Source organism: Emydura macquarii, unplaced genomic scaffold (assembly GCF_026122565.2).
Source record: "Emydura macquarii macquarii isolate MOO-44397 ecotype Brisbane River unplaced genomic scaffold, CSIRO-AGI_Emac_v2 contig_2636, whole genome shotgun sequence".
NCBI lineage: Eukaryota > Metazoa > Chordata > Testudines > Chelidae > Emydura > Emydura macquarii.
In genome coordinates this window covers 47568736-47592471 of record NW_027132773.1, presented here as the reverse complement: position 1 = coordinate 47592471, position 23736 = coordinate 47568736, and the positions used below count along the sequence as shown (strand labels likewise).

At 40.4% G+C, this 23736-nt stretch overlaps 1 protein-coding gene across 1 annotated transcript in view; it reads right to left on the bottom strand.

Annotated features, from left to right (window-relative positions):
- Positions 1 to 23736, bottom strand: part of BEND7 (BEN domain containing 7) — a 53408-nt gene that overhangs the window by 3796 nt on the left and 25876 nt on the right. The window contains 4 exon segments of the mRNA XM_067564583.1: positions 2752 to 2802; positions 11184 to 11303; positions 18346 to 18571; positions 22714 to 22979. Coding sequence (XP_067420684.1) covers positions 2752 to 2802; positions 11184 to 11303; positions 18346 to 18571; positions 22714 to 22979 — 663 coding nt within the window.

Sequence of the window (23736 nt, the reverse complement as noted above, 5' to 3'; positions counted from 1 at the left end):
TTTTATTTTTTCCCCAGGGACAAAGGAAGGGATGAATGGGCACTCTGTGAGTCATCCTTCCATGCAGATTAAAGACATCTGATTTTTCCATGTTTACTCGAACCTTATTCAATTTACTTGCTCTGGACTCTTTTGCTTTCCAATTTTGTCCAGTTCTTGGATATCAAGGTAATAAGCGGTTGAAACATACACACCATAAATAGATTCAACACCCCATTCTTGCGCCCAGTCCTGCCTCCTGCAGTACTCCCTTTAAATAATCAACCTGTGTGTTAAAGGTTTCTTCTACATCACGAAAGACTGATATAATCAGTTTGCTCTTGACCATTACTGATTTATTGTTTGTCTTATGGTACTGCCTGGAGGACCTCCCAGAAATCAAGGCCCCATTGTGCAAGGCACTGTACAAACACATAGTAAGAGAGTGCCTCTTCCCCCAAAGAGTTTGCAAACTAAACAGACAAGATAGATGAGTAGATCATACCCAAGACTCTCCTTAAATGATCTGCCAGTGACATCCCTGCTGAAAACCTGCTATTTTGAACAAGGGAATCTAATCTACAGGTGAGGATCTCTGTAAAAGTTATATACATCTCCTTTAAAAACGTTCTTGATGGAAGGCGTCTATTTTGGCTCCCTACTTCAGTGACGTTTATTACAATTACATTGTCTGTATATCATTTTGAATAATTTGCTCCCAAGAATGGTGTAATATTTGCTATTGATACATTCTATAAAGAGTCACTTGTACATATATAATAATGTCTGTAATTCAAATGGTTGGCTGAAAGCCTTTGGAGTTCACCTTTTTTTACTCCACACACACACAAAATCTGAAAAAGAAAGTGGGTATTGCACTGTCATTTATTCAGACATCCTCCCACAGATAACAGGTAGAAATATATTCTGCAAGATAAATATTAAGCCTTAAAATTGTGCACACACACATGCATGTTCAAGGGCATATGGGCATGCAGTTTGCACACATTCAAAAATACATTTTGGAGATCCTGCAGAAAGGATTCCCAGGATGGAAATCTTCTCTCTGTATTAATGTGACTGTCTCAACGAATCACATTCATTCTCTCCAATAATGTAAGTTGTGAAATACTAAAGAAACTGCATTAGAGGAAAGGGGTTCCAATAAAATAATTCTGGTACTGAATAAAATTACTAGAACAATGAAAAGATAACACTGCATAATAACATAACATTTATTAGGATTCTCCTTTACTAGAATTGCTTCCATCCCTGATAACAGAAACAAACAGGATGTCATTTGGAAGAGACCTTTAAAACCAGAGCTTCCTGCATCTGTTATCAAAATAGTACCATGAAATGCTCGGTGGGTAGCCAAGAAAGCAGCACTGCAGCTCCTATCACAGTTAACACGTGCTCCCAGCCCCCCCCGGGGCCAACACAGCACAAGACTATAGCTACTTGTCCTCACAGCTGCTTCACTGGTCCTACTTCTGAGTAACTCCACATTGTCTGACAACAGGATTTCAACCCCCACTACCAGCAGCTCATGCTCCAACCCACAGCACCTCAGCACTGAGGATATATGAAGACCCACTGCAAGCCTTATGTAAGAGTGACTGGGAAGATATTCTGCTGGGACAAATGTTGCAATACTGCTCTCATGACCATGACGACGCAACTATGGGGTACATTACAACACGGTGGGGAGCTGCTGACAAAGTACTACTCTGGATATAGCAATTTGCTAGCAGTAAACAGCCCTACACTTATTCATCACAGATGTTGCATGACTAATTTCCAAGGAATCTTTTTCATTAGTATTCATAATATAGTATTGATCTGAGAAAGACAAACTGTAAACCCAAGGTCCTGATCATTCAAGACTTTACCACATTTTTCTTGGGTCTAGAGATATTAAGCTGCATCTTGGTGAAATTTTAAACACAGGTAATTTTACCAACTACGTAGTCAAGATTTTCAAAAGAGATTATTGATTCTGGATGCCCAACTTGGAACACTTGATTTTCTAACCATCAGGTCCTGGTAGGGTCTCTCAAGTACAGGACTCAAAATCACTAGAAAAATCTTAGCCTACGTACTTAAATTCCAACTGAAAGTTTCAATTGCATGTGGAAATCTTTGTCAGTGCCTGCCCTAGACTGCTGCATAGTACTGCCTGTTTGCTGTTAAACAACTGTCATGTTTGACTCAAAGGTGTGTGCATTTTGAGGGAATGGGTTGGGGTTAAAAGTGATTGTTCCATATCAGATAAAGAACTTTGCAATCCTTTTGTAAACCCAAAATATTATTGCTAGTAGTACATCAATGCAGAACTGAAACACACTATGATACAAATTGCTGTGCCAGTCCTTGGAAGTAACTCCGGGTCAAGAGTTTTGACAATAGCCAGAAATATCATGAATGAGCACAAGTTGCTATATGGAGTCAGAGAGATCACTTACTGATTTGCCTCACTTCGCTATTACTGTGAAACTAGAGGTTTTATTAATATGAAATTTTTTTTGGGGGGGGGGAGGGGGGGAGGGGGGATGGAAGTGATATCCTGGTGCATGTTCTCCCTCCCCCCCCCTCTTTTTTTTTAAACAAACAAACAAACAAACAAACAAACGGGCATTCAAAACTTAAATATCTGGGCCTTGTGTGCAAATTACCCAGACTGTAATTTGGGTAACCCAGAATACTGAAAACTACTTTATGCAAAATAAATAAATAAAAAATTGAAACCTGATTTTAAAACATGCATTTTACCTGTTTGTAGCAGAGAAATATCTGGTTTCTCATCACAGTCAGTCGCCTCTGCTGATTACAAATATAAACAAGAAATCTCATTACTTTTACTGAATACAAGAATATGATTAAAAAGCTACATACTGTAGAGTGTTTTGTGTTTTCTGTCTACTCTTCTCAGCTGCAATTTGCTAGCATTCATTTAAACAGTCACTGCTTGTACGAAAATGTCATATAATAAAAATGCAAACTTCGGAAAGGTAGCTTGGGTATTAATTTGTAGTTGTGCTAGGCCTTGGGTCGGAGTAATACACCACTCCCTTGATGAACTGGAATCCCTGCTGATACAGAAAGCTTACAATCATTTTGTAAATTTAACTCAACAACTGCCATATCAGCTCAGACAAGTGGTCCACTGGGGCTGATATCTAGTCTCCAATGGTGGCCAATATCAGATGCTTCACAAGAAGGTGCAAGAATCCCAAAATGTGACAATTATGTAATAGCCTGCCCAAAAGGGATTTTTTTCCCTAGCCCTCATCAGTTTAGGCCAGATTTACAAAGGAATTTAGGCCCCTAAAGATGCACTTCTGTAAAAACCCACTAGATGCTTATGAGCATCTTTAGGCACCTAAATCCCATTGTAAATCTGGCCCTTAGTTGCTGGCTTATACCTTGAAGCATGAGAATTTGCAAGACTGATCAAAAGCCCATTGAAGCCAATTATAGTCCTGCCAGTGACTTCAGTGGGCTTTGGATCAGGGCTCTGTATCCCTATCTAATGTAACTCAGATGTTCTCATTATACACATAAATTTCTAAATCTTTTTTTTAACACTGCTAAGATTTTGGTCTTTAGTGACAAAAAGAGTACACAGGAGCTCCAATACACCGTCTCTGTACTTTTATTTTATATACCATTCCTTATATATTGATATTTATTTATTTTTTTTAAGAGGATCACGGTCATAGAGCAAAGGATACATTCCCACCATGGTGTGCCCCTGACTTCGCAGACATAAAAAACTGGCCAAAGTAATACAGATATTTTGGAGAACCATATTCAGTGCATGTCCTTAACTGGGCCCTTTGTGTTGATTATCCTTAACAGGGTCCCACATGCAGGGATTTTGGACTGTTCTGCATGTAAACTGACTGTCATCCCAACTTACGTTGGAATGTGTAGTTCAGAAGTAGAAACAAATAAATATTATCAGTCAAGACAGATCAGTGCAATTCATTTCACTTGGGAAGTATGGACAACTCCATTAATGGGTAACAGAAAACAGAGCTTTTTCTCTCTAGGTTACTGGTTCAAATTCAGACCAGATTGGCAGTAATGGAAAGTCGCTGTCACCTAACTGCTATTGAGTGAGCCATGTGAGAGGAGATAGTGCTGTGAAGTGAGCAGGAGCTCAAAAACCATGAATGTGGTATTTTAAAAAAAATCTAGAAAGTCCAAGTCCAGTTCCTAGAAAACAACTTTAAACCATGTTTACAAAAATGACCAATCCACTGGCACAAATTGAAACCCTTGCTGGAAGTCTCAGCAGAGACTCTTGAACTAGCTAGAGAGAGTGAATATTTCGCCCAGTAGACCTGGTCACCCTGAGTCAGAGCTGGTGCACGTTGGCAGATGGTCATATAAAGGGAAACATACACTACCTCTGCTGTACCCATTCTCTTAGCAGACAAAATTCTTAAGCCTTCAATGTTGTCAAACAGCACCAAAATTAATTAAAGCAAAAATTAGTTTATTTTTTAAATAGCTGAGGGTCTGAAAGCATTCTGACCTGCTAAGAATCAACCTTAAGCAGTCTATTTCAGAGCCCTCATCCAGTGGGCTCCATTAGCGCCCAACAGAAGATGTTTCAGATCACTATTGGGGAAGTGCGTCAGGCAAAGTTCGGGCTCATAAATTAGCAATAAACACCTTGACTCTCCAAATGCTGTGGCAGATCACCCCTCCACATTCCATTCCAAACAGGAAGATGTGGTTTGCTTTTAGACACCACACCCATAAGACCGTGAGCCAAAACTTACTTGTCTTGACTTCAGTGGGTCTACTGGCATGAAAAGGCAAGCAGGATTAGGCCCTCTCAAGAGAATTCTGTTGTCTTTGCTTAGAAAGAGTTTGGCAACTGCTGTAAACACTCCTTCAGACCTTTTTCCAAAATCACTTTGCGGCTGCTGAATGTGCTTGTTTGGCAAATGTGTACCTACTACTTTGCTGCTTGGACAGAAGTATAGATGTGCAGAAATGAAGAGGTTAATAGAGAGGCTGCCCTTATTAGTACTGCTGTCTTTAGTCTCCTTAATCTAGATAAAATACTGGCCAGGAAAGCACCATGTTGCTCATGTGATTCCCATCCAACATACTATCTGCCCTTATGTCTGTTGCTAAACATAAATCAGCACTAGCAAGAATCTGCTATCTCGCAAGACACAGCTACCTTCTGTATTAATTACATCATGAGGAGAGGACCAGAGAAATCAGAGGACTGAATGGAGAGGCAAAGACACAAGCAGAAGGGGAAAAGAATACCACAAAAGACATAGGAAGATGAGGTAACGATGAAGTTGAGGTCTCGACACATGGGTGGGAGAAACTGCACAGTGCTGCAGGATTTAATATTTGTAAAAGTTTTTCTCCTCTTACCCCCAGCATTTTCTGTTGTAATCAGGCAATGTTTAAAATAAACAATAGTACAATGATGCAATTACTATCATCATGTCAGGTGACTATTTCACACCAATCAGACTTGAAAAGTCAGCGCATGTTTCATAGTGCTGCTTCCTTTTCCTTTATTATGAATGGTATTTAAAAGCTTTCTAGTTACATGAAGTAAAATCACTTTGCATGAAGAGCTATTACTCACTCTGTGCTTTAGAAGCATTTACTCAGATTGTACCTGCATTCCTGTCTATATGGAGGCTTTAAGCAACACACCACCATTAAAGAATAATGGCTCACGTCCTTTTCAAGACAGGAAAAAGGAGGGAGGACTTATCGCAAGACGTGTGTGGCTCATGCCCCATTTTGAATCACTGGAAATAGATTGGAATAGCCAGAAGGTTTGGATACTGGTTTTGGATGCAGAGATGATGAGAACAGCAGGGCTGGTTCCTGCAGATACTAGCCCATTCATGGTTCTCCTTGAATCTCTGTGCCAATGGCTGTGTTGTCACTGGCTGGTCCACTAGCCATCTACCCATATTCCCCTTTTGTAGAGTGGCAAAGCTACATAATAAGAGCTACTGCTGGTCAGGGCAGCAGTAAATCACAATGCAATTGGCATTGTGATTTATCCTGCTCTGAAAAGAGAAATATGTACATCTGCTTTTCCCTCAACTTCATGTCCCTCTTTCCCTGGCCACGTTCTCTCCCTCCTTCCCCAGCAGCTAAACAGGTAAGCCTAGACATTGTGGAGGGGATAGAGTTGGCAATGTGATGCAGTGCCCCAGAATGCACAGAACTCTTTGATATTTTTTTTTGGGCCATGCCAGTTGCATGAAGTGGGATCAATACTCAAGGGTGAAGAATGTTATCATGCGGTTTCATTTTAATGATAACATTTCTTTGTAACATTAACCTCACAGTCTTTTTTCTCTCTTGTGACAGCTAACTTGTGAAATTTTGAAAAGATTGAACAAGGTCAATAAAAATTTAATGGCAATGACAGCTTTATTCTCAGATCTTACAAATTAAAAGAGAAAAAAACAAGTCTCAGATCTACGGCAATATCTAATGGAGCTGAGAAAAATCCAAAGCAAAATAAGACTATTTCCAGTTATGAAAAATGTTAATAGCTGATGCAAACCTTAAATTAATTTCTATTTTTATTAGGATAACCACCTTTGAAAACCTCCCCAGGGGAAGCTTTTTCTAGAAAACAAACTGCTTTAAAAACCCCTGCTGATTAGCCTTCCCACTCAGAGACCGTTCTGTACCTAATACCAGGAGATGAGCCAAATATAATTAATAAGGTTGAAGCTGGACAATATCTATGATCCTGTGATCAGAATATCATTTAATTTGAAAATACTCAAGAGGGTAAATACTAAAGAAAGCAGCACTAAAGTCAGATCCTCCCCATCCATTTGCTGGAGTTCTCAAATTATTACTGCCACAGATGGCTAGGGGAATACACTGGAGTTTACACCATTAGTTTATCAAATTATCAAATCACAGGATTCAGCAAGGAAGGTTACTCATGAACATAATGTGTCATGTGGACATGCAAACAGCTACTTGGCCTGAATACCCAGTCAGAGGGTGGATGAATGCATCAGGGGATTGGTAATGGAATAGAGAGCCTTTCCCGTCCAAGTCAGCAGTTCAAATCCAGCCCCTCTCAGTAGGGGCCAAAGGGCTGTTTGGTGGTGTTTGTGAAATACAACAGTGGTCTCAAGCTTATCTACACAGTTTCTGCACCAGTTTAACTAGAAACTGATTTAGTTAAATTAGTGCAACCCACCAGTGTGGACACTCTTATATCAGTTTAACAAAGTCTTAAACCAGTTTAGTTTAACTCAATTGCAAACAAGATCTTTAGGCACTTTGATACTTCGGGCACTTCTCCATGCGTGGTGCATGAATCCCCCATGTGGAGAGGCTAGTCCTTCCGCCTGAGGCCATATTCCTTCCGCCCCCTCCCTCCCTGGAGCTCGAAGCCCCCTACCGGGGCTGGAGACCCCCAACCCAGCCGATCCAAGATGCCAGCCCAGATAGCCCGCTCCGGGTGGCCGGACTCCCAACCTGCCAGCCAGCCTGAGCACTGGGCAATCCCAGCCCCAGGGTGCAGGCCAGGTGGGGCCCCGGAGCACTGGGTGGCCCCAGCTCCGAACTGCTGACTGGTCAACACCAGCGCCGGGCAGCCCCAGCCACCCCGAGTCCCAGACCAACGGCTGGCCTGCCCTAGCCCCAGCCAGAGGCTAAGTAAGGGTGGGAAGAGCTGCTGCAGCAGTGCCCACCTACCTGGGCTAGACTCATGGGGAACAGCGGGACACAGGAGGGGACGTGGCCTCAGGGTGGAGCATGGGCGGGGCCATGCCTGACTGTTTGGGAAGGCTGAACCTTCCCAGGCCTATGATACCTGCCGCCCATATACATCTCAATGGGGAGTTATTACGGAATAAGAGCGTCCATACATGGAGTTAATCAGGAATAGCTGTTCTTCTTTAATTACACACCCTATCTTAATTTGAATTAATTTTCCTATGCAGACAATCCCTCAGGCCTAGTCTACACTATTATGCACTGATCCAACTATTTCAGTAAAGGGTGTGATTTTATATGAAAACAGTTAAATCAGTACTGTATAAGGTCTGTGGCCTTTTTCTGCAGTAAGCAGCAGCAGCTATGAGTTAAGAAGCAGAGTCACATCCTCACATTCCATCTAAACTGCATCAAAACCATGTAATAATCAGGCTGTAAAGAAGGCGTTCTTGTTCTAATAGTACTCTCCATTACCAGATAAAGAAACAGATCTTAAGATGTTTAAAGAAAACTTTGTTTCTTAGCATTCTGTCTAGCAAAGAATCACTTATCGACAGTTGTGATTGTGAAATCTATACTTTATTTTATTTTTTTAATTGTTTTGCTTTTATGGTTCCTACTTCTCTATTGTTTATCTGTATGGTCTAGGTCTGATTCTTTGATTTTTTTTTTTGTCTGTTGCATAACTAATTTTGCAAGATTTAAATCAAATCAGGTGGTGAAGTATGATTATTAAAGAATTGTTTTTGTAATGGGCTAGGATTGGTGAAAAATACTGTCTTTTAGTAATTCTGGTTAAGGTATAGCTACGCAGGACTCAAGTATAACTATATAAACTTAAGTCTAAAAAGAACTTCTTTGAAACCTAATTCCAGGATACAGCCCAAGATCAGAGCTGCCAGACCTCAACACCCTCCCAACCATATTGTGCAGAAGCTAGAGCTCAGACGACCTGATCCTGACGAGCCACCAGGAAAAGTTAATCTGCCTTACTGGGTGGTGTGCATTGTAGGCTTAGTGTGTGTATTCTGTTTTGGTAACTGTTAATAAATAGAGTTTAAGGATATTACTGTGTACGGCTCTTTCACTGGTAAAAGGCCCCACAAACCCACAGATGATTACGCCCCAAGTCTTAGGAACTGGATACGGGTAGGTGCCTTTTGTCCCAAGTCCTAGGAACTGGGAAAATGTGAGGTTGCCTAAATTAACTGAGTTAAGCCCTGAACCCACAGATGGGTAAAGGTTGGGTGCCCTAGAGTGTGTGGGTAACAGCAGAACCCCTATTGTGGGCACATTTATACCAACACAAAAGGGGCCTTACAGTTTATTCCTAACCATGTATACAGGTATAAGTATAGGGTTGTACTAGTGTAACTATATCTGTTTCTATACCAATATAGATTAAGCAGTACAAAAAGTGTGTGTAGACCAGTCCTTAAAACTGACTGAAGAGGTCTGCACAAGAAGTTCCATAAATCAACTTAAAAATAAGGTGGGTGAAGTAATGTCGTTTATTGCAGCAGTTCTCAACCAAGGGCAGTGGTCCGTGAGCTGGTTTCAGGGGGTCATGGGGCCCCACAGCTGAAGCCTGGTGCCCCCACAGGGCTGAAACCCAGAGCTGAGCTGCAGGGACCCCAAGCACTGGTGCTCCCACTGGGGCTAAAGCCCTGAGCCCTGGCACCCCTCATGGGGCTGCAGCCGGGAGCGGAGCCACAGGGCTCAAATGGGAACAGAGCCGTGGGCCTGAAGCCCCAACCCCCCCGTGGGGCTGCAGCCAGGAGTGGTGCTGTGGGGCTGAAGCCCGGCACCCTGAGCATCCGCAGGGGTGAAGCTGGAACAGAGCTGCGGGTCTGAAGCCTCTTGGCCCCCCCTCCTGGACTGGTGAATCGCTGTATCACCCCAATCTCCCACTCCCAAAGCCTGTTTTACTTTGCTCTGTTGTAAGAACCCCCCACTCCTGGGCTGTTCATGCACAGCCTCCAGCAAGCAAGTTGCTCCCAACTAGGTGAGTGAGTGTTTCTAGCCAGCCACTCTTTGGATTATACAACAGAATGACCCCAGGTAATACCCCCAGTCCCAGATACAACCCTAGGAACTTCCTCCTTACAATGTTCAGTGCTGCCCACTCAACAATGCAAGCTCATAATAGTTCATCAATTTAACAAAGAAATTGACATGCACCAGCCTGGTCACACCAAGTGGAGTCTCCAACACACTTCAAACCAAATGCACTGCTTTAGGTAAAACAAACCAACACATTTATTAACTACAGAAGGATTTTAAGTGATTGTAAGTCAGAGGGTAACACGTCAGATTTGGTCAGGATAAACAAAAGCAAAACGCATTCTAAATGAAGCTTAACACTTTCAGCAACCTTCCAAGCTTAGATGATTCTCACCACAGGCTGGCTGGTTCCCCTCCAGCCAGGCTCTCCCCTTTGGTCAGCACTTCAGTTGCTTGGTGGTGTTTGTAGATGGAGATGAAAGAGAGAGAGCATGGCAAAATGTGTTCCCTTTCTAAAATGTTCCTTCTCTCCTTCCCCCCCCACCTCCACCCCAGGTTCAAGTGACAAACAATGTCCTTACATGGATTCATCCATGTCCTGAGTCTGTGAGCATTACCTTCCTATGATTCCAACCTGTCCCAGGGAAGGGGGTGGCTCATTCAAAACAATCCCCAGTGGATGCTCAGGCCAGTCGTTTGTTCCTGGAATGCTGAGCTGGGTTTGTTCTATACACACCTTAATGAGGTGCAAACTGCCCCTCTGTTTCTGGAGAGGTTGCCTAGATCTGTTTCAAGCCATGAGGACACATCTTTGGGAATATTACATAGTGGAGCCTCATAACCATACACCTAACATTGCAACAAACATTACTGTAACAACAATGTTCAGTATGTCATGAGCATTCAAAAAAACATCTTATATGACGTAGTTTGCATTAAACAATATACAATTACACTATAAGGGTGAACATTGGGGTGTGAAGTCTCACAGGGGGGAATTGTGGAAAGGGACTGTAGGACTCCCAGTATTCAAGTAATTTAGCCTGTGTCCTCACTGAAAAGTGGGCAGATTACCAGCTCAAGTGAAAGCAGTACCTACGATATAGTCTATAGCCCCAGCCTGGGCTTAAAGCACCACTAAACTGGGGTGAGAGGGTTGTGTGTGTGGACTGAAGAGGTTAGAGGCAACACTTGAGAAAGAATCTGAATTAACTCTACAGTGAAGACACACCATAAGACTGTTACCATTCAAATCATATCAAACATCACATTTTACATTCCAGCAGTAACATGCCCAAAGGTTATAGGCTTCATTTTCAGAGGTATTGCACACTCACAACTACAATTAAAGTCAAAGGGAGTTGAGGGTGCTCAGCACATCTCTTAAAAAAATCAGGCTCTATGACTTTAGTCTTATACGAAGATGTTATTTCTGGCATTTTCATGCTTACCTAAGCCTCTTTTTAACCGTCTTCTTGCCAGTTTAATTTGATCCTGAAGAATCTGTACCCAGTCTCTGGGGCCAGGAAGTTTATCCACATGGTTAGCAGTGCAATATTTTTCTGTGAAGACTAAAATAAAAGATACCAATTTTTTAAAAACAATGTCTTATCAAAATTGAGAAGAGGGAGAGAGAGAGAGAAAAAAAAAAAGGAGGATTAAAAATAAAAAAACAATAATGAAAACTGAAGTTCAAGTGGCCAAATCTAGGAGGACAAGACCAGAGGCCAATTCAATGTTTTATGTGTTTATCTTTAAAAACGTTATTTTGTGCCTAGATACTATATTGATTAGCTATCTACAAATACCTGAGAGAGAGAGAGAGAGAGAATGTCTACATTTCATGTATGTCACATACAGAAAATCTGTATTGAAATAATGGTAAACTTTGAACTAAGCCTCGACACGTGGTGGATGTTTATAACTGCGTGTCTACCATATTAATTTGGCGTAAGTGGAGAATTGCAGGTCTCCTCCTGGTCAGTCTGGTCTCAGGATCTTGTTTGTCAGGCTGCAAGCAAACAGGTGATATGAAGAAGTCCTAAGCCTTCAGTGGGCATTTATCATATTGGCAAAACAGAAGACGGCATTGAGATTTTATAAACATATAAAAACAAATTGCTTTAAAGGGGACAATGTCAATCAGGTACAAAATTTAGATTTTGTAAAAACAAGCTTTTACAGAGCCTAAAAATTCTAGCTGTATTTCCAAAATTTGTTTTAATTCCAATGATAAACAGATAAAACATTCCCCTACTGTGTCTGCAACCCTAAAACTGAAACATTGAAAGTGTGAAATGAAGCTGACTATAAACAAAAGTGAAACTGATAAATTATTTTCATTGTCCACATAAGAGAAGTACAAAAAGTAAATCAGAACATAAATAGTCAAAGTATTACTATGATTAACATTGCTATTGCAATCACGACCAGAGGTCTCAGTCAGAATCTGGAGCCCCGTTATGTTAGACCAATACACAGGAAGACATGGTCCCTGGCTCAAAGGGTTTACAAACCAAGAAAAGAAGTGACATATGAATGGTAGGCATATGGGGAGGCATACAATAAAATAGTAACAATTTTTATATTTTACACACACACACACACACACACACACACACACACACACACACACACACACACACACACACACACACACACACACACACACACACACACACACACACACACACACTTAAAAATACTGATAAATAAGCGTAAAGGGTCCAAAAATAGTGTATTTTTAAAATTCTTTCAGTTTTAATAATGGAAGACACTATTCACAATTAGGATGATCAGAGCGTAAATGTGAAAAATCAGGACAGAGGATGGAAGATAATAGGAGCCTACATAAGAAAAGGCCCGAAAGATCAGGACTGTCCTTATAAAATCAGGACATCTGGTCACCCTATTCACAATATACATGTTTGTTTACAATCTCTGGCCCCAATCCTGCAGTCTTATCAATGAGGGCATGGGGCAGCCCAACTAGAGTACCACAGATGTTAATGGGATCTCACATAAGTGCAGTGGTCTGCTTTGCATGGATTGAAAACTTTTTGGGCAGAGACTGTCTTTTTGTTGTGTGTTTATACAGCATATAGAACCATGGGGTCCTGGTCCATGATTGGGGATCCCTAGGTGCTACAATAATACAAATAATAAGCAACTGATTAACATATCAGGATCTATGAAGTGAAAGACTAGACTGTCTTTTGAAATAGACATCAACTTGAATTCTAATAAATTTTTTAAAAAGTTGATAGTTTCAGCTACTACTCTTGCCCCTAATCCTCTGCCAATTTTTGTGGTTTTACAATCACATTTGTTTATTTTTAAACAAGATTTCTCTCTCCTCTATGCTGTGTAAAAGACACACACAAACAACAGGGGGAAATTACTACACGGGGAAAAAACAGCAAAACTTGCTCTACACAAAGTGTGCAGGAAGTTGAAAGAGAGAATTTCTTCTTCTTTAATCATTTTCAGTTATAGGAATCTTGTGATGAAGGTAGATAAAATGTTTTCAGACTGAAGGATGATTTTCAACTTGACAGTGTCCCCTTAAGTTCTCAGCTCATTTCTCCAATGAATGTAGCTTTTTCTTCATTTCTGTATCCACGTCATGGAAAAGGACCAAAAGCACTACTAAACAATATCTGGGAGCTTGGCAGAATAATGTCTTAATGATAATGCAAACAACATGATGTTGTTCTCGTGGAGATTTCATACTGGCTCAGTCATTACTTGGAATAAATGAAACCACAGTGTCTTACAGCATAGCTCTTAAGGGGAAAAAAAGTGCTATTGGAGCCAGGCTGTGTAAAGTTCCACAGTGTGGCAACTCTTGGCAACTTGTTTCATTAGCCTCTAGGAAAGGACTCCCCTAATGAAGCATGACAAGGGTCATGCACTATCATTTGGTTGATACTCTAAATGCAGTGAATGCAATTCTCTTATAATAGCAGTGCCTAGTAGTACCACCACAGATACATTTTCATTTCCATTACAACCCTATTTTGGAGGGGGTTTTAACTCAGGCTTTTCAATTTTCATCATGTTGAAATATGGTAATTTTTGTTTAACTGCTCATAACTGCTGTTCTCTACAATGGGGCAAATTTTGAAATTCCAACTGTGCTGCCCCACCTACTGGAAATGAGTGTCCCCTGCTATCTTCCCTCCACGTCAGTGGATTTTAAAATTCATGTTCAAACCTCCTTTTTCTCTCCAATTTATGAATAACTTACCCCCTAAAGCTTTTTATGACTTGTATGAAGGATACCGTGTAAAAAATGTTTTCCTCATAGGCCAGTGTTTATCAACAATTCACTATTCTGTATGATGGATCATACTTATATCATGTAATGGACCTTTCAGTGCTAATATACTGTCAATGCATTGCGGTAAAAGAATCAACAAGATGTGAATGGAGGCACTGGTCAATGAACATTACATAGAAATTGCCATACTAGAACAGACCAGTGGTCCACCTAATCCAGGATTCAGTCTCTTGCAGAGGCCAATACCAGATTCTTCAGAGGAAGGTGTGTAAGAAACCCCTCACTGGACAAATTATGAAATAATCAATGTTTTTCCTGAGTGAAACAATCTGAAATCATACTTCTAACAGAAACCTGGTTGCAACCACAACTAGAGTCAATACCAGAGAGTCCATAAGAAATATAAGTCAGGACTCTGACGTGGTCACAATCATAGAATAGGACTGGAAGGGACCTCGAGCAGTCATTTGTCTAGTCCACTGCACTCAAGGCAGCGCTAAGTAATAACTAGACCATTCCTGCAAGGTGATTGTCTAACCTATTCTTAAAAACCTCCAATGATGGAGATTCCACAACCTCCCTAGGCAATTTGTTCCAGTGCTTAATTACCCTGACAGTTAGGAATTTTTTCCTAATGTCCAACCTAAACTTAAATAGTTTTTTTGGGTGAAAAATGAATAAAAAAGTCATTTAGTACTTCTGTCATTTCCACATTTTCTGTTATTATCTATCCCCCCTCAATGAGTAATGGGCCTACCCTGTCCTTGGTCGTCCTCTTGATTCTAATGTATCTGTAGAATATTTTTTGTTACCCATTATGTCTCTAGCTAGTTTAATCTCATTCAGTGCCTTGAATTTTCTAATTTTTGTCCCTACATGCTTGTATTTGTTTATATTCATCCTTTTAACTCTTTTTTTGAGTTTCAGATAATTGAAGATCTCCTGGCTAAGCCAGAGTGGTCTCTTGCCAGACTTCCTGTCTTTCCTACACAGTGGGATAGTTTGCTCTTGTGCCCTTAATAATGTCTCTTTGAAAAACTGCCAACTCTCTTGAACTGTTTTTTCCCTTTGACTTGTTTCCCATGGGATCTTACCTACCAATTCCTTGAGTTTGCTAAAGTCTGTCTTCTTGAAATCCATTATCTGTATTGTGCTGTTTCCCCTTCTACCATTATTTTTGAAAACTGGTGGCAATTGGAAGAGGTCTCGGACGATTGGAAAAAGGCAAAAATAGTGCCCATCTTCAAAAAAGGATCTGGGGAACTATGGACCAGTCAGCCTCACCTCAGTCCCTGGAAAAATCATGGGGACTGATTTCTGAATCCTCAAGGAATCCATATTGAAGCACTTGGAAGAGAGGAGGGTGATCAGGAACAGTCAGCATGGATTCACGAAGGGCAAGTCATGCCTGACCAACCTGATTGCCTTCTATGATGAGATAACTGGCTCTGTGGATGTGGGGAAAGTAGTGGACATGATATATCTTGACTTTTGCAAAGCTTTTGATACGATCTCCCACAGTATTCTTGCCAGCAAGTTAAAGAAGCCTGGGTTGGATGAATGGACTATAAGGTGGACAGAAAGCTGTCTAGAACATTGGGCTAAACAGGTAGTGATCAACGGCTCGATATCTAGTTGGTAGCTGGTAACAAGCGGAGTGCCCAGGGGTTGGTCCTGGGGCCAGGTTTATTCAACATCTTCCTTAATGATCTGGAAGATGGGGTGACTTGCACCCTCAGCAAGTTTGCAGATGACACTAGGAGTGGTAGATATGCTGGAGGATAGGGATAGGATTCAGAGTGACCTAGACCAACTGGAGGATTGGGCCAAAAGAAATCTGATGAAGTTCAAGGAAAGTGCAGAGTTCTGCACTTAGGACGGAAGAATCCCATGCACTGCTACAGACTGGGGACTGACTGGCTTGGCAGCAGTTCTGCAGAAAAGGACCTGGAGGTTACAGCGGACAAGAAGCTGGATATGAGTCAACAGTGTGCCCTTGTTGCCAAGAAGGCTAACGGCATAATGGACTGCATTAGTAGAAGGATTGCCAGCAGATCAAGGGAAGTGATCACTCCTCTCTATTCAGCACTTGTGAGGGCACGTTTGGGGTATTGTGTCCAGTTTTGGGCCCCCATTACAGGAAGGATGTGGACAAATTGGAGGGAGTTCAGAAAAGGGCAACAAACATCATTAGGGGGCTAAAGCACATGACTTATGAGGAGAGATTGTGGGAACTAGGCTTGTTTAGTCTGCAGAAGAGAAGAGTGAAGGGCGATTTGATAGCAGCCTTTAACTTCCTGAAGGGGGGTTCCAAAAAGGATGGAGCTAGGCTGTTTTAAGTGCCGGCAGATGATAGGAGGAGGAGCAATGTTCTGAGGTTGCAGTGGGGGGGATCTAGATTGGATATTAGGAAAAACTTTTTCACTAGAACTGTGGTGAAGCACTGGAATGGATTACCTAGGGAGGTGGTGAAATCTCCATCCTTAGAGGTTTTCAAGGTACGGTTTGACAAAGCCCTGGCTGGGATGATTAAGTTGGGATTGGTCCTGCTTTGAGCAGGGGGTCGGACTAGATGACCTCCTGAGTCCCTTCCAATGCTATTCTTCTATGATTCTATGATTCCTCAGAATCATGAACTCTATCATTTCACTTGCACCCAAGCTGCTTTCCACTTTCAAATTCTCAACCAGTGCCTCACTATTTGTCAAAGTCAAATCTAAAATGGCCTTCTCCCCTAGTTGCTTTCTCCATCTTCTGAAATAAAAAACTGACACCAATGCATTTCAAGAACTTGTTGAATAATTGTGCCCTGCCATATTATTTTCCCCAACAGATGTCTGGGTAGTTGAACTCCCCCATCACCACCAAGTCCTGTGCTTTGGATGATTTTGTTAGTTGTTTAAAAAAATCCTCATCCACCTCTTCTTCCTGGATAGATGGTGAGTAGTAAACCATTACCTTGACACCACCCTTGTTTTTTAACACCTTTTTATCCTTACCCAGAGACTTTCAACAAGTCTGTCTCCTATTTCCATCTCAACCTTAGTCTAACTGTACACATCTTTGATATACAAAGCAACATCTCCTCCCTTTTTCCCCCCTGCCTGTCCTTCCTGAGCAAGCTATACCCTTCTATACCAATATTCTAGTCCTGAGTATTATCCTCCTGTGATGCCAACTATAATTGTATTTATTCACTAGCATTTCTAGTTCTTCCTGTTTATTCCCCATACTTCTTGCATTACTATACTGACATCTAAAATGCTGATGATTTCCCCTCCATGTTCCCTCTTTTCTCTCCCTTGTCCCTGTTACAATGGCCCATGCTCCCCCCAGATTCCGACCCTTCTCCCTGGTCTCCATGATCCATATATTCTTGACTCCCGGGTTAGATTATGGCAACTCATATCTAGGAATGAATCATGTGTACTTTAAAAGTTGCAGCTGGTACAAAATGCAGCAGCTTGTCCACTTAACACAGATGACCCCTGTACTTTGCTTTCAGTAATTCCCCAATAAGTTGAATATAAAGTTTTTGTCTTTAAATTCAAAGCCCTGGACCATAATTTCCTTTAATAGCTATATTCTACTGGAATTCTGAAACTGTTGAGCAATGGGGGAGACGACTCAGCGGTGGACAGAACATTCAGAGGAACTTGACCTAGACTATTGAATTCACTCCCACAAGACAAGCAGAACCATAACCTCACTGACATCAGAACTAGATACAAAACTCATTTCTTTTACTTGATTTTCCTCAATAAGGTCTTCCCCACCTCACAGCCACCCACAAACTACTAATCTAGTTATTCATAGTATAAATATGACACAGTCAGACACATGGCAAACTTTCCCATTTCACCCTGCTGATGTGCCTCAACCCATTGTCCTGGATAAAACTTGGGAGAGTTCCATTATGACTCTGCATCTCCATGGAGTGGCAGCAGGTTTCAATCTAATGAATGAGCAGTGCATTTCTCTAGTTGGAGCAATTGTTTCAAGCTGTTTTATGACTCAAGCAGGCATCAAGTACTCTCTGGTCACATTTTCAAGCTTTTCTTTGCATCCATGAAGGCCAGAAAAAAAATTAAAGTTGAGATTCTTATCTCATCACATGTTGGGGACATAGGCATGGGTCTTTAGCTTAATCTGGTCTGGAGGGACCACCTCAGAAATTATGGAAAAATTATAAAAATAAGAATGCACATTTTTCTGACCCAAGCTCCAGAGATTCTAACTTCCTGGTATTATTGAATGACTAGAACACCTTCTCAGCTAAGGCTCTCTATATATTTAGATATATATACACATGAAACATATCAGAAACATACCTTTTATTGCACCCACAATATTTTGGTCTAGTCCTTTTCGGTTGTCATTAAGTCCTCTTTTCCTCTTGCCATTGGGTAAAGAGTTAGCCAAGGTCTTGTCATCAAAAAATGCACACACCAGCTTTCTGAACAGCAGGCTTCCTGAGCGAGTATAGTTTGACAATATAGAGTCCAGCTGAGATTTGGGCATAAAGACATCAAAGCCTTCAGCAAGTTGCACTTCTGGCTACCAAAGGAACACAAATATTTTAATTAAAATAATGTTTACACATTGTTTTAAATGTACATCCACCAAGACTTCATTGTCACCAAATGATCACACACATGGAGCTTTCCAGGAGTCGTAACAACAGTTTATTTTACTGTAATAAAAGTAACCGGTGAACAAGCACATTAAAAGGCAAATCGAATAATTATACAGGTTGCTCTCTTTATCTACCATTGCTGCTATTCAACACTAACTATGCTACTTCTTTGCACACAATAACAAACTCAACAAAACAAAAAACCAAAGAGCGATGATACCTTGCGATATCTAATTACAGGCAGAGCCCAGAAGGTCACCACCAGAACAATGTCATTTGGACAAGGCCAAATAGCCTTTTAAAATAGGGTTTATATGACCCTTTAGTGAACCTGATTCACTCCCATGGGCACAGGGAGTGGAATCTGCATCTTTCTGCACCAATGGAGTAGTACACCCAAGGAGCACCACAGAAGGGATACACTCCCAGGGAGGACAGGTGGTTGTACGGCAACCATCTTTCAGTAGGGACTGGCTTTAAGTTCCATTCAAAGCTCACAAAAAGTCAAGTCAATTGGACCTAGCAGTTCAAGAACAACCTGTGTGTGTTAAAGGTGACAAACTCAATAAATGATTGCTCCCAAATCCTGTGCTGGCTTGTCAATCACTCTCTTCCTTGTTATCATGTATCCTGAGCGCATCCTTAGAATGACGACATAGTAAAAAGAAATTGTGCTAAATCATATAGCTAAATGACACTGCCAGAAGAAAAGGAGAAAAAATATCACTGCCTTGTATTTCCTACACAGCTTTAACTGGACTCTCTTATTAAGTACTTTTAGGGTCAACATTTTCCAAAGTCTTTGAGAGAGCCCCTGCCCCAACAATATTTGTGGGTTCCTCTGTACATCATCTGCAGTTGGGCATGAACAATGTGTATTTTTGTGTAATTACACATTTTTGGCATGTTTGCTCAAGCAACGTTTTGTTTTCGTTTTATTAATGCAAACGTCCACCTTCAAATACTGTGAGTGCATTTTCAAATTTTCAAAGACACTTCAGGTTACAGGGGCAAATTTCATCCTAACTTACACCTCCTGCAACTTCACTGAGTCTAAAGAGGATGAAACGGCTGTAAGTCTGGGTAGACTCTGGCCAAGGAGCTCTTCTGCTGTGGATTTTCTGGACTGTGTCAGGAATCCAATTCTAAATTGGATTCTGCAAGCAGAATATTTTTTTAAGTCAATGTTATCATTGTGTATACACATACACTGGACAAGATGCAAATAAAATCGGCACTCATGCTGCTTTTGAAGCTGGGATCAAGGGTCTTAAAAATGCATAATAATTTTAAAATTGGAGTTTTTCAGTTTAATCTTGATGACAACAGCATTTCGCATTGTGAATTTTTAAAATGCTGGATTCACCAAACTAGCCACACTTGACAGCAAAGACTTTTACAGTGTTTAAAACAAAAACAACAACAATAAAAAATGGGCAGTTTTACAACCCAGCTAAATCCCAGGGCATATTAACCAGACTATACTATGCAGTTGTTATGGTGTGAATGGCAGATGGTTGGGGCCAAATATTACTTTGCTACACTGGGCTTGAGCCTTAGCCTGAAAAATCTAACAAGATCCCAGTGATATAAAGAGGAAATGCAATAAACAAATCTCATTAATACTGCTATGAATTACCTGTAAAACCCACCTGTGCATCAGTGGGAGGACAGTGTCAATGTTATGTTAGTTTAGGCTTTTTAAAATAAAGTAATCAATTTGTACCTCAGCCACATACCTTGAAGGTAAAATGCTGATTTATGCCTGCTTTCCTTTAGTAGCAAATTATTCTTCAGTCAAAGGCAGTCAGTACCTAATTGAGCTTTCATGGACAACTTTGAATGTGATATATCAAATGCAATAGCTTTTCTTAGCAGACAATAATCAGGGTATAAAGAATTGGTGGGTAACTTCATGTACAGTGTAACAAATAAAATCTGAATGCCAAAGTTTTTGTTTTGCTAAAATTAATAGGCAGCAAATTAGATTTATTCCCAGACATTTCAGTATGTTGCATTGATTAGAACTGCAAAGTCTTCACCAGGTTCATGCCAATTACCTACATTAATAGTAAAGCAAAGACAAGAAAGTTTAACTATAAGTAAGTAATCATTACATTTTAAAAGGGCTAATTTGGTTCCTGCGACAGATTCTGAGCTCTGATCCACTGATGTGACCCCAGGGTACCGCCACTGAAACCAAGAGAGTTTAACATTGGTTTCAGTGAAGTTATCCTTGATTTACTGAAGTGGAATGGGGATCACTTTCTATCCAAAGATGTAGCGAAAATAATGATGGCATTGGTTAGTAATTGTATAGATCAGTACATACAAGGGGCAATTTGTACAATTTTCAAATGAGAGCATTTATATACTGTACTATCAAAACTGCCTTTCAGCTTCCTTAGGCACTCAGAGACAATGGTCATGAGTGCAATTGAAATGCCTATAAATATAGAAGGAAAAGATAAAACAATGTCCTCATTCATTCTTTTTAAAAAGTGACATTATTTAGTCCATTCAAAATGTTTATAGAGATTGCACTTTATTTTCACTGGTAAATATATTAACTCCCAAAACTCAATTTTTTTCTTTTGAAAATAAATCCCATATGGTTTAAATTATAATTAAAAAATCTTGCTTATTTTCAAAACTGTCCTAAGCTGCTTTGGTGGTGGGGAGGGTTCAGACGCTGGAAACATACTGAACCAACAAGCCTGGCAAATGGTATATGTCAGCTCCAAACAAGAGAAGCAAGGTGAAGCCCGATTTTTAAGCCAGGCTTCCATTTTCATGAGTGCAAAACTGCCATCTACAAGGAATTGCGCCCAGAATGAATCATGACAGAACTAGCATGAATGAAATGAACCTACAAAACCGTGGATGAAATTCCATTGCATGCACAAAGCTGCCTGAAAAATTGGAGATCCAAGCTAAAAATCAAGTCACAAACATAGAAGTCTTATAAATGTAAATTGCCTATCTGAGGAAGAAGTTACCCCGTATCTACTATCGCTTCAAACATTTCTAGCCACAATACAACAACAGAACCACCTTTGAAAAGCATTAAACTAGTTACTATATATCATTACACAGACTCTCTTGCATGACACTGTAATCTAATTAGTGATGTAGCTTGCATCTATATAACTGAATTATCATGACTGCTCTTTTTTATTATTAGTATGCACTTCTAGAAAGGTACATTATCTACAGAATTCTTTTCATTTACGCTCAGTGATACAGAATTTAATTATGTTCTTCTAGCTCACTGTACTTAGTAAATTGGAAACTGCCTTCTCAAAATTAAAAATATATTAAAGAAATTAATTATCAGCTTACTCATCAGTGAACTTTTCAGACATTATCCATCTGATCATTAAGCAGAGCCATTCAACCATCCCATGGTCACCAGATAGACACTTCATTACTCTAAATACACACATTATCTGAAATAACTACCTGCAACCTTCCAATGTCCCAGTCACATGTTCTAATAGCTGCTAATTCTAATCCTGCAACTGGATCTGCTTGGGCAGCCTCCTGCACTCATACACAGCCCCATGATTTCAATAGCAGGATCAAGGCCTTTACCTGGATATAACAGGGATGAAAATTAAATGCCCCAATCTTGCAAAGACTTAAACATATACTTAAACTTTATTCATGTGAGCAGCCCCACTGAAACCAATAGAATTACTCAAGTGTGTAAACTTAAGTACATAAATAAGTCTTTTCATGATCAAGGCTTACATTAGCCAAGAAAGGCTAGGGTTGTGAATTCCTTAGACAGCTCCTTTCAGGGTTCCCTGACTTACTTTGGTCCTAGGCAGCATGGCAGATGCAGACAGCAAGTTTAGTTTGCCAGGTCAAACAAAGATCCTGATCCCTACAGAACACCTACAGAGAATATGAGGCCTTGGAAGCAGCACTCCCCCTTTTTAGGACTCCCCATCCACATCCCCACTTCTTTTGAGGAAGAGGGAACAATATGGCCTCAAGCAGACTTCCACATCAATCCCTAAGTTCTCTGGCATTCTATGCACCAGAAATATCAACTTACATCTGAGGAAGCTGATTCAAGAATGATACCAAATCCTGAAACATGGGTCTCCGGCTTTAGAGTGTGTTCAGCTACTTGCAGGTTGGATCTTTCAGAGTTTGCTGACAGCTTCTTTTCCTTCACTACAGTGCTGGGCTTCTTATTCACAGTAATAGGCTCAAGAGTCTTTTGGGGCAGTTTTTTCTTTTTATTTCTCTTTCTTGGTATTGTTGGCTTCTGTGCACAGATCAGGGGAATCGGAGGCTGCTGTCTGTTTTGGGTGCCAACTGAATGAAAAAAAAAAAAGCTGTAAATATATTTATAGAAACACATATACCACTGCAATTAAGCCAGTTACTGACTTACTATATTCATCCTCTAGCTAAGCAGCACAATTCACAATACAGTTTGTGCATATGAAGCATTTATATTTTACCAGGTTTGCATAATTAACCCTTCATATTGAAAAAAATACTTGAACAATGATTAGATATGTTAAGTAGTATGCCCTCTTACATTATAAGGATCTTACGGTCTTTCAACATCTTTTTCTGACATAAAAAAAGAAAACTCTAGATGCATTAGCAATCATGCTCTTTTCTGAAGAAAACTGGCTCAAAGAGAATATTTAAAGAATATTTTATCAAGAATCAGTAAAACATATTTAACAGTATAATTTCTACATTCTGGAAAACAGTTACCTGGACTTCATACCTGTTTGGTTTGTTTGAAGCTTAATGGTTCTTTATTTCTCACATATATTAATATTTTATCATTATACAGTGTCTTTCAAGGACACATAAGTGCTTTACAAATTAAGGCCCTGCTCCTGCAATCAGATCTGTATGGATTCACTCTGTACAGATGTAAAGGTCCATCCATATGGATCAGATTGCAGAATCAGGGCTAAAAAATCAGTATTAAACAGCTTAGGGTTTGTCTATACTTGAAACACTACAGCAGTGCTTCAGTATATACACTACCTATGCTGATGGGAGGGGTTCTCCCATCTCATAGTCTTTAAGGTCACAAGGGACCATTGTG